At 46.3% G+C, this 15,597-nt stretch overlaps 2 protein-coding genes across 5 annotated transcripts in view; both read right to left on the bottom strand.

Annotated features, from left to right (window-relative positions):
• Nucleotides 1-15,597, bottom strand: part of LOC139583688 (NLR family CARD domain-containing protein 3-like) — a 672,088-nt gene that overhangs the window by 391,946 nt on the left and 264,545 nt on the right. The gene's annotated exons all lie outside the window — the stretch shown is intronic.
• On the bottom strand, nucleotides 1,394-4,387 carry LOC139567509 (histone-lysine N-methyltransferase set-1-like). 2 transcript variants are annotated; one of them, XM_071388873.1, is made up of 4 exons: nucleotides 3,769-4,387; nucleotides 2,850-2,980; nucleotides 2,124-2,286; nucleotides 1,395-1,794 (listed from the first exon to the last, which is right to left on the bottom strand). In XM_071388873.1, the coding sequence occupies exons 2-4, from the start codon at nucleotides 2,926-2,928 to the stop codon at nucleotides 1,494-1,496; spliced, it is 543 nt and encodes a 180-aa protein (XP_071244974.1). In that variant the 5' UTR covers nucleotides 2,929-2,980; nucleotides 3,769-4,387; the 3' UTR covers nucleotides 1,395-1,493. The 2 variants fall into 2 exon arrangements, with proteins under 2 accessions (XP_071245052.1, XP_071244974.1); XM_071388951.1 differs by lacking the exon at nucleotides 3,769-4,387 and having other exon boundaries at nucleotides 1,394-1,794; nucleotides 2,850-3,760.

The raw sequence follows: 15,597 nt of genomic DNA, 5'->3' as shown, positions 1-15,597 counted from the left end.
CTATCTTCACATTTACTATTTCACTTTCACAAATACACATTTATAGTCGAACATCAATTGCACTGGAATGCAGTGCACTTGTTACATACATCAAAAGTTAACTAAATATGCAATACATTCAAATATATTAAATAAAAACATTATCAATAAGAACTCAGTAGTTAGGCTCTTGTGGGCTCATTTAGTAGCCCAACTCATGAGGGATTTGCTCTTCTCCTGAAAAGTTCAGTCCTGCATCTGACCAGAATAGGATGTTCAAAACTAAACGCTACACCAGGCATTTCCTGTGTACTTTCTTATACAGTAGGTCCCCAGATGTATACAATGCATTAGATCACGTTTTTTGATTTGAGGGGATTTTTCAGTGTTTTAAAAATGTTGATTATGTTTCAGCATCCAGGGGTTTGTCAGTTTCTACAAAAACAGTCTCTTAGTGCAGAGATGTCTGTGACTATTTTGCCTGTTGGTCACAGACTGGGAGCAGAACAGGGGCTGTGGCAGAGCAGAGCACTTAGGGGGGAAGTCCCTTGCTCAAAGGCAAAACAGCAGTAGGTAGTACACAGGGATATTGAAGCCGGTAACCCACCGGGCTTCAATATCACCGTATACTACCTACTGCCGTTGTGCCCATCAGCAAGGCACTTTACAACACACACATCACAGGCTGATAGCAGGACAGGGTCTCCAAAAAATGATTGTTCTATGTAATAATTGACTAGCACAATACAATAACTCCTAATGTTTGTATTTTTGTGTCTGCTAAGGACGACAAGTTGATTTACGGGGGTAGGTCGGGTAATGTAATTATGTGGCCGAGCACAAAACAACATACAGTGGGGAGAACAAGTATTTGATACACTGCCGATTTTGCAGGTTTTCCTACTTACAAAGCATGTAGAGGTCTGTAATTTTTATCATAGGTACACTTCAACTGTGAGAGACGGAATCTAAAACAAAAATCCTGAAAATCACATTGTATGATTTTTAAGTAAATAATTTGCATTGTTGCAAAATTTGCATTGTTGCAATTGCAGAGAGCATTAGGCCTACCCTTACTTAGCTACCTAACATCATTATGTAAAAGTAGATCATGATGCTCAGCAGACTACGAAACGAGCCATGTTGAAGGATAAATGTTGATCGGATAAAGTTTATGATAGTCATAGCTGAGTCCATTGTTTTTTAAGTCACAGCTGAGTTTAGCCAAAGCATGTTCAGGCAGTGTGGTCTATCTGCGGCGAAAGAGCCAATAGGCGGGCAGACAGACCCTTGTACCCCTGTTAGCAGCTCCGATTGGCAGTACTTTTTTGAAGTAACTGATCTTTCAAAAAATGTATAAAACCACATCTCATGGCACATTAGGGACTGTGAAATGGCACACAGACACAGTCTGTGACACTAACACACACAATCTACACCCACATTATTCTTTAGTTGTATTGTTTGTGTAAGTCATTGTATTCTAATGCTGATTCTAACACCCACATTATTCTTTAGTTGTATTGTTTGTGTAAGTCATTGTATTCTAATGCTGATTGTAACCCTAAACCCACTAGAAACAGCCTTATTCCTATTGGGTTCAGGTCTGGAGACTGGCTAGGCCACTCCAGGACCTTGAGATGCTTCTTACGGAGCCACTCCTTAGTTGCCCTGGCTGTGTGTTTCGGGTCGTTGTCATGCTGGAAGAACCAGCCACGACCCATCTTCAATGCTCTTACTGAGGGAAGGAGGTTGTTGGCCAAGATCTCGCGATACATGGCCCCATCCATCCTCTCTTCTTCAGATGCATCAATGCTGCATAGAAACATAACATGTCACAGTTTAATGAAGATATTGCAGCACAGGGTTTCTATTTCAGAAAAGGGGCAGAAAAGTCCCTAACGCGTTGTTTAAAAAAGGAGTGCAGATGCTCTGATAGCGAACCAGTTGGTTTGAAGACTAATATTGTTCCTTACTGTTTAGGTCAGGGACAAGGTCAAATTAGTATCTGGGCCTGAGATAGGCCTACAGTGCATATTGTGCCACCAACCATTTAAATGTCTGTCTCCATTTGAATGTTGTTGCTTTTTTTAGATCTCAAAAGGCATTAATATGTTTATTTTGTTCTCATCAATCCTACTTACCACCATGTTCTTCCTTTCCATTGGAAATCGAAAAGAAACACCTTTGCAGAATCATTGTACTGATCAGCTCGGACCTCGCCCTCCTGTTGTGTAAGCAGTTCACCTCGGTACTCCACAACAAAGTCTCCTTTGGATATGAATTCAGTGGCAAAAACTCCCCGTCCTTAGCAGACACAAAATACAAACATTAGGAGATATTGCATTGTGCTTGTCAATTATTACAGAGAATAATCACTGTCTGGAGGTCCACTCCGGTCACATGATCACCCCATTCAACTTGCCAAGCTTCTCCAAAAACAACTGTTCTCATAAAATGACCTCACACTGTCTAAAAGTGATCTCACACATATCACTGCCAATCAAAATGAGGTGCAGGTGTGCAGCAGGGGGTTTAGGGAGGGGGATGCGCTGCTCTGTCTTTCAAGAGGCTAGATTCAGTTGTCACTCTTACTCTGTCTTCTAAACCAATGATTGGTTTTCAAGGTGGGCCTTTTCAGGTGGAAGGAGATTTCAGATGGAGCATCGTGTGACTGTAGTGGACCTTTAAGAATCCTATGACCATAATACAAAGACATGGCTATTCCTTTAAACCTTTTTTCCTGGGTGACTGTGCCCATATATCCCAATTCACTGTTTCCCACTAACCTCTAAAATGTACATCTGATTCATCTAATTCATAGCTGTCATATTTAGGACTGTCAGAAATATATTCAATCTTCACCTTACCTTTAAAGATATTGATAAAACGCTGGTAAAGTACTGGTTTATCAATGTTTGATCTGATGTGATGCTCTGCATCCTCCATGGGCCGGAGTCGCCTGGAAGATCTCTCCGTCAGGCCAACTCAAATCCTTAATCTGTGGAATAAAGCAGACATTATAAACTGGGTAGTTTGGGTCCTGGATGTTGATTGGCTGAAACTGTGGTATATTTAAGAAATAAGGCACCTCGGGGGTTTGTGGTATATGGCCAATATACCAAGGTTAAGGGCTGTAACCAGGCAGGCACTCCGCGTTGCCTCTTACGTAAGAACAGTCCTCAACCTTTCCTTGTGCTTTACTGCTTAACTATACCAAGGCTGTCAGACAATCAACATTCATGGCTTAACCTACAATTTATAAGAGACATAATGTATGTTTGTTAGATGACTACAAAACAAGCACGTTAGAAGCAGTAAAAAATTCCATATGTGACTTTCCCTCTTCCACTCTGCTATGAGATGCAAGGTGGGGTGCACAACACCTGGTTTCCAGCCAGCCAACTTTAGCTCGCTAAACTAACACCATCTAATGTTATCAAACTGCTACCGTCTCAAGTTCATCTATGGGGATCACGTGTCCCATTTAGCTGTCTATGCATGTTACTTATAACCACACTGATAGAATTGACTGAAATAGCCATAAAATATCAGTCTCTTTATCAACAGTTATGTTAACTAATCAAGCTACCCGCCCAAATGTCAACAAAATTGGCTCACTAGTGCATTAGCTAGATAGTGAGCGAACATTAGCACTAGCAACAAACAAGCTAACTAGGCTAACATAGTTCATAAACCAATACAACGATTTATGGTGGTGGAATTGTACTACAGCATGAAAATAACTTTCCATATCATTTCAATTCTTGAAAATATGATATTGCTCACCTTTCTTTTAGGAACAGCGGGGACCTGCAGATGGGCCGCCCCGTGTTACCGGACGAGCTTCTCCAGATGAAAGTGATTTTCCCTCTCTGGCTCTGCGCGGTAAAGTGGAGTGGGGGAGGGGAATCACAACGTGGGGACAGAGATAGTCATATAGGGGACGTGTCACCACAGTGGTGTGTGTGCATCTGTCAAGGCGCTGGAATCCTATACAATCGACATGACTGATGTTGATATTTCAGTTGTGGAGTAAATATTCTATAGACCTAAGAAATAGGCTAATACATTGCAAAATGAATGCATTTCCCTCGGCCTATAGGTCATAGGAAACTTCAAGACACCAACATGTACATTTTAAGGATTCAGAAATTGTATTGATTGATCCAGAAACACATAGGAATAAGGTGAATAGGCCTTGGCTATTTTCTGACATAGGAAGGGCTGGCTTACCTGGGCTATTGCCCCTGGGCCCCGGAGAAATAAAACAATATACAGTATGTAGTATATATTTATGTTTTACTGCAACCGCCAACCACAGGGGGATTCAGGAGCCCACTCTCAATGAGTGTAGAGGCCTGCTGCTGTGGACACTTTGTTATTTGTCAGATGGGGAGGAGAGGAGGTAGGGGGGCACTTGTTTAATTAATTGATTAATAAAAATATATAAACTGCATAATAAATAAATGTGACTAGTAAAATGTGTGTTGTCAAACAAGACCTAAAATAACCTTTAGGCCTCATGTCACCACACGGTCCCACATGTAGACTCTTGTAGGCTGAGGTAACACTATACAAACATCATTGCTCTACTTTAAAGGAGGCTGTAACACTCTGTGGTTGTGGACATGTGAGTGAGACCAATAACATCATCGCCACTGTTGTGGTAGGAGCTAAAATCCTCAACAATATCGATGTAATTACCTCCTGAATTACCATCTGAGGGGCATGTGAACATGTTATTGGCATTCCTGCCATTGAAACAGTAATTGCTATCATCTTTGGCCCGTTGCTGGGCCAGGTGAGGTGTTACTGTTTCCATCCCAATCCTGGAGGCCAACAAAGCTATGACATGGACCAAAGTAGCACCTTCACTGGGTTTACAATCTAACACAAGGTTAAGCCGCCTGTCTTGTGGTGACACGTACTGAGCTGTAAACCACCTACCACCTACCACCTTGCTGGCTACCTAGCCAGCAACACTTTCAAACAAAGTCAACAACGCAGCCACTGCTAGCTAGCCTACTTCACCAGCCAGCAGTACTGCATCATTTTAATCATTTTAGTCAATAAGATTTTTGCAACGTAAGCTTAACTTTCTGAACATTCGAGACGTGTAGTCCACTTGTCATTCCAATCTCCTTTGCATTAGCGTAGCCTCTTCTGTAGCCTGTCAACTATGTGTCTGTCTATCCCTGTTCTCTCCTCTCTGCACAGACCATACAAATGCTTCACACCGCGTGGCCGCCGCAATTCTAACCTGGTGGTCCCAGTGCCCACGACCCACGTGGAGTTCCAGGTCTCCGGCAGCCTCTGGAACTGCCGATCTGCGGCCAACAAGGCAGAGTTCATCCCAGCCTATGCTTCCCTCCAGTCCCTCGACTTCTTGCCACTGACGGAAACATGGATTACCACAGATAACACTGCTACTCCTACTGCTCTCTCCTCGTCTGCCCACGTGTTCTCGCACACCCCGAGAGCTTCTGGTCAGCGGGGTGGTGGCACTGGGATCCTCATCTCTCCCAAGTGGACTTTCTCTCCTTCTCCCCTGACCCATCTGTCTATCGCCTCTTTTGAATTCCATGCTGTCACAATTACCAGCCCTTTCAAGCTTAACATCCTTATCATTTATCGCCCTCCAGGTTCCCTTGGAGAGTTCATCAATGAGCTTGACGCCTTGATAAGTTCCTTCCCTGAGGATGGCTCACCTCTCACAGTTCTGGGTGACTTTAACCTCCCCACGTCTACCCACCGTCTTCCACTAATCTCATTGCAACTCCCCTCCAAGTCTCCGACCACTACCTTGTATCCTTTTCCCTCTCGCTCTCATCCAACACTTCCCACTCTGCCCCTACTCGGATGGTATCGCGCCGTCCCAACCTTCGCTCTCTCTCCCCCGCTACTCTCTCCTCTTCCGTCCTATCATCTCTTCCCTCTGCTCAAACCTTCTCCAACCTATCTCCTGATTCTGCCTCCTCAACCCTCCTCTCCTCCCTTTCTGCATCCTTTGACTCTCTATGTCCCCTATCCTCCAGGCCGGCTCGGTCCTCCCCTCCTGCTCCGTGGCTCGACGACTCATTGCGAGCTCACAGAACAGGGCTCCGGGCAGCCGAGCGGAAATGGAGGAGAACTCGCCTCCATGTGGACCTGGCATCCTTTCACTCCCTCCTCTCTACATTTTCCTCTTCTGTCTCTGCTGCTAAAGCCACTTTCTACCACTCTAAATTCCAAGCATCTGCCTCTAACCCTAGGAAGCTCTTTGCCACCTTCTCCTCCCTCCTGAATCCACCCTCCCCCTCCCCCCCCCTCCTCCCTCTCTGCGGATGACTTCGTCAACCATTTTGAAAAGAAGGTCGACGACATCCGATCCTCGTTTGCTAAGTCAAACGACACCGCTGGTTCTGCTCACACTGCCCTACCCTGTGCTTTGACCTCTTTCTCCCCTCTCTCCCCAGATGAAATCTGTGACGGCCGGCCGCCCAACAACCTGCCCGCTTGACCCTATCCCCTCCTCTCTTCTCCAGACCATTTCCGGAGACCTTCTCCCTTACCTCACCTCGCTCATCAACTCATCCTTGACCGCTGGCTACGTCCTTTCCGTCTTCAAGAGAGCGAGAGTTGCACCCCTTCTGAAAAAACCTACACTCGATCCCTCCGATGTCAACAACTACAGACCAGTATCCCTTCTTTCTTTTCTCTCCAAAACTCTTGAACGTGCCGTCCTTGGCCAGCTCTCCTGCTATCTCTCTCAGAATGACCTTCTTGATCCAAATCAGTCAGGTTTCAAGACTAGTCATTCAACTGAGACTGCTCTTCTCTGTGTCACGGAGGCGCTCCGCACTGCTAAAGCTAACTCTCTCTCCTCTGCTCTCATCCTTCTAGACCTATCGGCTGCCTTTGATACTGTGAACCATCAGATCCTCCTCTCCACCCTCTCCGAGTTGGGCATCTCCGGCGCGGCCCACGCTTGGATTGCGTCCTACCTGACAGGTCGCTCCTACCAGGTGGCGCGGCGAGAATCTGTCTCCGCACCACGTGTTCTCACCACTGGTGTCCCCCAGGGCTCTGTTCTAGGCCCTCTCCTATTCTCGCTATACACCAAGTCACTTGGCTCTGTCATAACCTCACATGGTCTCTCCTATCATTGCTATGCAGACGACACACAATTAATCTTCTCCTTTCCCCCTTCTGATAACCAGGTGGCGAATCGCATCTCTGCATGTCTGGCAGACATATCAGTGTGGATGACGGATCACCACCTCAAGCTGAACCTCGGCAAGACGGAGCTGCTCTTCCTCCCGGGGAAGGACTGCCCGTTCCATGATCTCGCCATCACGGTTGACAACTCCATTGTGTCCTCCTCCCAGAGCGCTAAGAACCTTGGCGTGATCCTGGACAACACCCTGTCGTTCTCAACTAACATCAAGGCGGTGGCCCGTTCCTGTAGGTTCATGCTCTACAACATTCGCAGAGTACGACCCTGCCTCACACAGGAAGCGGCGCAGGTCCTAATCCAGGCACTTGTCATCTCCCGTCTGGATTACTGCAACTCGCTGTTGGCTGGGCTCCCTGCCTGTGCTATTAAACCCCTACAACTCATCCAGAACGCCGCAGCCCGTCTGGTGTTCAACCTTCCCAAGTTCTCTCACGTCACCCCGCTCCTCCGCTCTCTCCACTGGCTTCCAGTTGAAGCTCGCATCCGCTACAAGACCATGGTGCTTGCCTACGGAGCTGTGAGGGGAACGGCACCTCCGTACCTTCAGGCTCTGATCAGGCCCTACACCCAAACAAGGGCACTGCGTTCATCCACCTCTGGCCTGCTCGCCTCCCTACCTCTGAGGAAGTACAGATCCCGCTCAGCCCAGTCAAAACTGTTCGCTGCTCTGGCACCCCAATGGTGGAACAAACTCCCTCACGACGCCAGGTCAGCGGAGTCAATCACCACCTTCCGGAGACACCTGAAACACCACCTCTTTAAGGAATACCTAGGATAGGATAAAGTAATCCTTCTAACCCCCCCCCCCCCCCCCCTTAAAATATTTAGATGCACTAATGTAAAGTGGCTGTTCCACTGGATATCATAAGGTGAATGCACCAATTTGTAATTCGCTCTGGATAAGAGCGTCTGCTAAATGACTTAAATGTAAATGTAAATGTAAAGATAGAATACCATTCTTCTAAACTCTATGCTCGAGGTGAGGTTTCTCAGTTTGTTGTCAACAACTGTGACGACCTTAGACTGCCCTCTCCTGGGCAACAAAGTGCACCACATAGTCAAAATGATCTGTTTCTTCAAGACAAAACAGCACCAATGAAACCTGTAGGACCCAAGTGACACATTGAACAATCTCGGTAAGGAGTCATCAGGTCCGATCAGCTTCTTCATTCTGGGAAGGGGACGGGTTCCCACCACAACGTGATCCCAGAACCCAGGTACATGAGGGATGCAGACATATCTGTAGGCCACCTCTTCTGATATTGCTTCGCTTACCCAGTACCTGAAGGACATGGTGTCATTCACTGTGATGAGATGGTTGAACGCTGCGCGGGAAGAGAACACTGTCAGTCCAGCTACATGATCAGGGCTCGTCATTGTAGTATAACATAGACATAGACAGATATATCTATACATGGAAATATACATACCTCTTCACAGGGTGTCAACTCCAGAGGATTGCTCCTCATTCATAATCAGCTGCACATGGTAATATACATACCTCTTGGCAGGGTGTCAACTCCAGAGGATTGCTCCTCATTCATAATCAGCTGCACATGGTAATATACATACCTCTTGGCAGGGTGTCAACTCCAGAGGATTGCTCCTCATTCATAATCAGCTGCACATGGACGTTGACCTCCTTGTCAGTCTTGAACTTATCATCTATGTTGAGTTCCAGATCCCAGTCTCCTACATTCTCCAGAGCAGGGAAAATTGGCAAGGGTGTGGTGCTTAGAGTGGTATCTCTCTCTCTATTTATCTCTCTCTGTCTCTGTCTCTCTCTCTCTCTCTCTCCTCTATCCCCCCCCGCCCCTCTCTCTATCCCCCCCCCTCTCTCTCTCAGTCTCTCTCTCCTCTATCCCCCCCCCCCTCTCTCTCTCTCTCTCTCTCTCACTCTCTCTCTCTCTCTCTCCTTGTGGACGATATATTGTGTAGGCGACAACCACTTTGTTCACTGTAACACAGTCTGCACAATACACAGCCCCAAGCACATTTCACGGGCCTGTTCAGCTGAATCAAGTAGTTGTTACAGATGAACGCTCTGTTGAACTTCTTTTTACACGTGGCGCATATAATCAACTGTTTCATCACAGGGATTATCATCGCAATGGACGACACGGTAGCCCCGTCGCTGTACAGGTTATATCGGCTGGGACCAGGCACGGATTCTTCATAGGTGACAGCTGCTTCGGATTGTGGTGGTGTGGGGAACAATGTCCTTTGCGACTGTAAAGATGTCACTGGCTTGGGTTTGCACACGTTGAACCCTTGTATATCAACGGTCTGCTGTGGAGTTTCAGGCACTTGAGATGCTGGTTGTTGGGGATGTAGGACCCGGGCCTCCTGCTGCGGCACTTGATGAAACGTTTCCAGATGCACCTCAACCTGCTGGGGCTCTAGAGGCTGTGCCGGCTGTTGTTGTTGAAAGACATATTCACCACAGACCCTCTCAAGAGCAGCCATGGAGTTGTCTGGGTACCCGAGAGGGGCCATGTCACCAATACAGGCGTTGAAGGTGCTGAGTTCCACATCTGTAGGCTGGGTTACCTCATTACAGATGGCGCTTGAAGGTGGTATCATAGTGGGAAGGGGATCGGTTGTAGCAGAAAATATTGAACCTGGACAAGAGTCAACGTTCCACTGTGGCCTACTGAAATGTGGCTCGGATGCTTGGGACACTTCACTCTCTTGAAAGGCGTTTGCATATTCCACATCGGTTAGCATATCATCCGGAGCTCTCTCCCCGTAACACAAGGCAGAAACAAGTCACCCCTCTACCCAAAGGCAATACATTACTATTCACTAATAACACAAGGCAGAAACAAGTCACCCCTCTACCCAAAGGCAATACATTACTATTCACTAATAACACAAGGCAGAAACAAGTCACCCCTCTACCCAAAGGCAATAGATTACTATTCAGTAATAACACAAGGCAGAAACAAGTCACCCCTCTACCCAAAGGCAATACATTACTATTCAGTAATAACACAAGGCAGAAACAAGTCACCCCTCTACCCAAAGGCAATACATTACTATTCAGTAATAACACAAGGCGGAAACAAGTCACCCCTCTACCCAAAGGCAATAGATTACTATTCAGTAATAACACAAGGCAGAAACAAGTCACCCCTCTACCCAAAGGCAATAGATTACTATTCACTAATAACACAATGTGTGTAATAGTTACACTTACGTGACACATGTCATGCTATCCACGGCAGAAGCAACCTCCTCTGATGTATCACACCCAGACATGGCTGTGATGCTATCCACGGCAGTCTGAAGCTCCTTTGAGGTAGCACATCCGGCCCTGTTTACGTGCTCTGTCGCAGAGACAACTTCATCAGCCCTATCTTGATACCCAGGCGCAGCTAATACAATTGCATGGTCAACTCTACATTCAGGCACATTGTGAGACATTTCACATGTTTCACCAATAGGTTGTTGGAACGATGGTTCAGTTGTAGACTGGGGCTTGGGTACAGCAGACACTACCTCCTTGGTCTGAGTCTCATCAGAGTCTGGCTCCTTGGTCTGAGTCTCATCAGAGTCTGCCTCCTTGGTCTGAGTCTCATCAGAGTCTGCCTCCTTGGTCTGAGTCTCATCAGTCTGCCTCCTTGGTCTGAGTCTCATCAGAGTCTGGCTCCTTGGTCTGAGTCTCATCAGAGTCTGCCTCCTTGGTCTGAGTCTCATCAGTCTGGCTCCTTGGTCTGAGTCTCATCAGAGTCTGGCTCCTTGGTCTGAGTCTCATCAGTCTGGCTCCTTGGTCTGAGTCTCATCAGAGTCTGCCTCCTTGGTCTGAGTCTCATCAGTCTGGCTCCTTGGTCTGAGTCTCATCAGAGTCTGGCTCCTTGGTCTGAGTCTCATCAGAGTCTGGCTCCTTGGTCTGAGTCTCATCAGAGTCTGGCTCCTGGGTCTGCGTCTCAGCAGAGTCTGGCTCCTGGGTCTGCGTCTCAGCAGAGGTAGCCCCGGCTGGGGCCGACACAGGCTCTGTGTCATCTGTGGTGGGGGAATTAGGCACAGTGCATACCGTCCCAGAACAGGCAGCATCCTCTGTATACTGGTACTCTGGCTCAGCAGATACACATGGTTCAGTATCAGGGTCTTGTTGGACTCCAGCCACTCTGGTACTTTTTTGTTTGATAGGTACACTATGTTTGACTGGAGAGGATACCCTTTCCGCGACATGTTTGGGTACAGAATTGTGACAGTCCTCCTTGTCATCATCGCTAGTGTGAACAGAGTCACTGGAGGAACTTGTGTTGCTTTCATCTCCGCTATCATCTGTACCAGGTTCTGTAGGTACTTTAGCCCTGATTCCACTGCTGGAGTCATCGCTTTCATCTCCGCTATCATCTCCGCTATCATCTGTACCAGGTTCTGTAGGTACTTTAGCCCCGATTCCACTGCTGGAGTCATCGCTTTCATCTCCGCTATCATCTGCACCGGGTTCTCTAGGTAGGTTAGCCTCCTCATTGGTATCCGTGACATGGTGTAGAACCGCTGATGTGCTATTGTCTACTTCTTCACTGTTATTTGGTCTCCTGTTGAACATCCAGGCCCTCTTTCTGCAACCACTTTTAACGCGCGACTGAGAACCAGGCTGATTGTAGGACATGTCGACCGATCTCTTCTTAATATTGTCCACAGTCACAGGTTTCTGATGTGGGCCAGTGGACGGTCTATGTGATCTAGGCATGCTGTGGCTTTGTGAAGCAAACCTGTTTTCATATCTGCCAATCTTTGCTGATGTGACGCTGCTACCAAGACCACCATTGCGGCCGCTGCTACAGGAGACTTCGGGACACAACCTTTGAGCATTAAGGCCTGTATTGGGTTCTTTGCTTCTCCTACGGTTGACAGAACTATGGGTCATGTCTCTGCTGCCGCTGGTGGTGTGAGCTCGGCTGTGGTCCCTGGGAGACTGGGCCCCGACGCTGTCCCTTGGGGGGTGGGACCGACTGCTGCCCCTGGTGGGCTGGGGCCGGCTGCTGACATTGTCATGATGTCCGTGTCTCTCACCAGTCTTGCGTTTTGTTTTGGCAGGTTGTCCTTCACAGGGATCCATTCCAGAGGTATACGGCGTTTCACCTTTGCTGTAGTAGGAGCATGACAAACGTTTTGTGGCCGTTTGTTGTACCGAGTTGGCGGTCCATCGTAACCCTTGGTCTTCGGTGACAGAATAAACGTCATGTGACATTCTATCTTTTGTTTCTAATTCTTGTTGTTTTGTAAAGTACTTCACACCATGTTCATGGTTCAGCTGCAAATATACACTGAATTTTCTACTGTCTGTGTAACTAATCGTATATATGTAGCTGAGGCTCCTCCTAAAAGCTTCAAGGCCATTTGAAGAAATCACCACAATGTGTCATCAGTTAGACTATATGTATCTTTCCTGTTTCACTGCTTAGGTGTCAACCTAAGTATCCAACCACTGCACAGGTAACTGGTCATGTTGAACATGTTCCTTCAGCACTTTTTGCAACGTCAGTTGCGTTTCTGATAAGCTCCGCCATGCTGCTTTGACTCGCTTCACCAGAGCTGACACCTCCGGCCGCAGCTGGGTCTTCCAACCGCTGTTATGCAGATGAAACTCACACTTTCCAAGTACAGATGACTCACCCAACTAATGTTATCTCCATGGGGCTCAAACACCCAGAGCAAGGTAGATCGTCCAACCACTGTTATGTATATGGGGCTCCAACACCAAGGTAGATCGTCCAACCACTGTTATGTATATGGGGCTCCAACACCAAGGTAGATCGTCCAACCACTGTTATGTATATGGGGCTCCAACACCAAGGTAGATCGTCCAACCACTGTTATGTATATGGGGCTCCAACACCAAGGTAGATCGTCCAACCACTGTTATGTATATGGGGCTCCAACACCCAGGTAGATCGTCCAACCACTGTTATGTATATGGGGCTCCAACACCCAGGTAGATCGTCCAACCACTGTTATGTATAATGGGGCTCCAACACCCAGGTAGATCGTCCAACCACTGTTATGTATATGGGGCTCCAACACCCAGGTAGATCGTCCAACCACTGTTATGTATATGGGGCTCCAACACCCAGGTAGATCGTCCAACCACTGTTATGTATATGGGGCTCCAACACCAAGGTAGATCGTCCAACCACTGTTATGTATATGGGGCTCCAACACCAAGGTAGATCGTCCAACCACTGTTATGTATATGGGGCTCCAACACCCAGGTAGATCGTCCAACCACTGTTATGTATATGGGGCTCCAACACCCAGGTAGATCGTCCAACCACTGTTATGTATAATGGGGCTCCAACACCCAGGTAGATCGTCCAACCACTGTTATGTATATGGGGCTCCAACACCCAGGTAGATCGTCCAACCACTGTTATGTATAATGGGGCTCCAACACCAAGGTAGATGGTCCAACCACTGTTATGTATAATGGGGCTCGGAACATCCAACGCCGGGGGGGTTTCAGCTGTTATGTCAATGAAGCTCAGACTGTCCAAGTGTGAATGATTCACCCAGCTACTGCTATCTCCATGGTGAGCAAACATCCACACCAGATAGGTCATTCTATTAGCTATGTCAACTACAGAATAACAAGCTTTTCTGTTTGGGAGTCTAAGGTGGGAGCTGTTAGTAGCTGATTGACTTTGGACCTGTTGCCGTGCCACCCAAACACGATCTGGTGTAAACAAGGTAACCTTATCTATAAGGCATGTTTGTTCATCCAGCACATTTTCGCTGTGAACAGATACAATAAAGGCGACCTGCATGGGAACATTAGAAAGTGTCTACCGGTTACACATTTAAATGATGGTAAGTTATAATGATGACTCTACAAATAAATGGTCACAGGTCTATTAAAACAGTATCAAGATATCAGGTAAGTGCAGTAATTACGCCATAATCCTACTACTGCCACTGAGTAACTGAAACAACCAGGAATAACACCATAATCCTACTACTGCCACTGAGTAACTGAAACAACCAGGAATAACACCATAATCCTACTACTGCCACTGAGTAACTGAAACAACCAGGAATAACACCATAATCCTACTATTGTCACTGAGTAACTGAAACAACCAGGAATAACACCATAATCCTACTACTGCCACTGAGTAACTGAAACAACCAGGAATAACACCATAATCCTACTACTGCCACTGAGTAACTGAAACAACCAGGAATAACACCATAATCCTACTACTGCCACTGAGTAACTGAAACATCCAGGAATAACACCATAATCCTACTACTGCCACTGAGTAACTGAAACAACCAGGAATAACACCATAATCCTACTACTGCCACTGAGTCACTGAAACAACCAGGAATAACACCATAATCCTACTACTGTCACTGAGTAACTGAAACAACCAGGAATAACACCACAATCCTACTACTGCCACTGAGTAACTGAAACAACCAGGAATAACACCATAATCCTACTACTGCCACTGAGTAACTGAAACAACCAGGAATAACACCATAATCCTACTACTGCCACTGAGTCACTGAAACAACCAGGAATAACACCATAATCCTACTACTGTCACTGAGTAACTGAAACAACCAGGAATAACACCATAATCCTACTACTGCCACTGAGTAACTGAAACAACCAGGAATAACATCATAATCCTACTACTGCCACTGAGTAACTGAAACAACCAGGAATAACACCATAATCCTACTACTGCCACTGAGTAACTGAAACAACCAGGAATAACATCATAATCCTACTACTGCCACTGAGTAACTGAAACAACCAGGAATAACACCATAATCCTACTACTGCCACTGAGTAACTGAAACAACCAGGAATAACATCATTTATTTGTTGGCAGGTAAAATATTTGGATGTTGTTACTGGTACAAAGTGTAATTACAAAAAGGCTGTACTTCACTATAATGAAAGTTGTACTCTACTTAGCCCGTTTGTGTGTGTGTTTGTGTGTGTAGAGACATGCACAGTATACATTGTTGTCACTCGGGTTTATTGACCAGTTTATCACAAAACAAAGCAGTGGTACATATCACCAAGCTATAGCTCAATAGAGACATTTTGCAATGGCACATTTATAGACCTAACACTGTTCAGTGTAGTAAACACAGTTTATCATTGGCTACATATCCTAGGGACATTTATAGACCTAATACTGTTCAGTGTAGTAAACACAGTTTATCATTGACTACATATCCTAGGGACATTTATAGACCTAATACTGTTCAGTGTAGTAAACACAGTTAATCATTGACTACATATCCTAGGGACATTTATAGACCTAATACTGTTCAGTGTAGTAAACACAGTTCATCATTGACTACATATCCTAGGGACATTTATAGACCTAATACTGTTCAGTGTAGTAAACACAGTTTATCATTGA

This window comes from Salvelinus alpinus, chromosome 1, assembly GCF_045679555.1.
Source record: "Salvelinus alpinus chromosome 1, SLU_Salpinus.1, whole genome shotgun sequence".
Classification (NCBI taxonomy): domain Eukaryota; kingdom Metazoa; phylum Chordata; class Actinopteri; order Salmoniformes; family Salmonidae; genus Salvelinus; species Salvelinus alpinus.
Note: the sequence above shows the minus strand (reverse complement) of the source record. Positions and strands in the feature narration are given on the sequence as shown.

Bases quoted from the DNA above. Each gene is read 5' to 3' on its own strand.
- LOC139567509 (XM_071388873.1), bottom strand. From the start codon at position 2,928: ATGGAGGATGCAGAGCATCACATCAGATCAAACATTGATAAACCAGTA. The intron at 2,287-2,849 runs GTAAGGTGAAGA...GTGTCTGCTAAG, and splicing joins TTTTATCAATATCTTTAAAG to GACGGGGAGTTTTTGCCACT. The intron at 1,795-2,123 runs GTAAGTAGGATT...GTTTCTATGCAG, and splicing joins TGGAAAGGAAGAACATGGTG to CATTGATGCATCTGAAGAAG.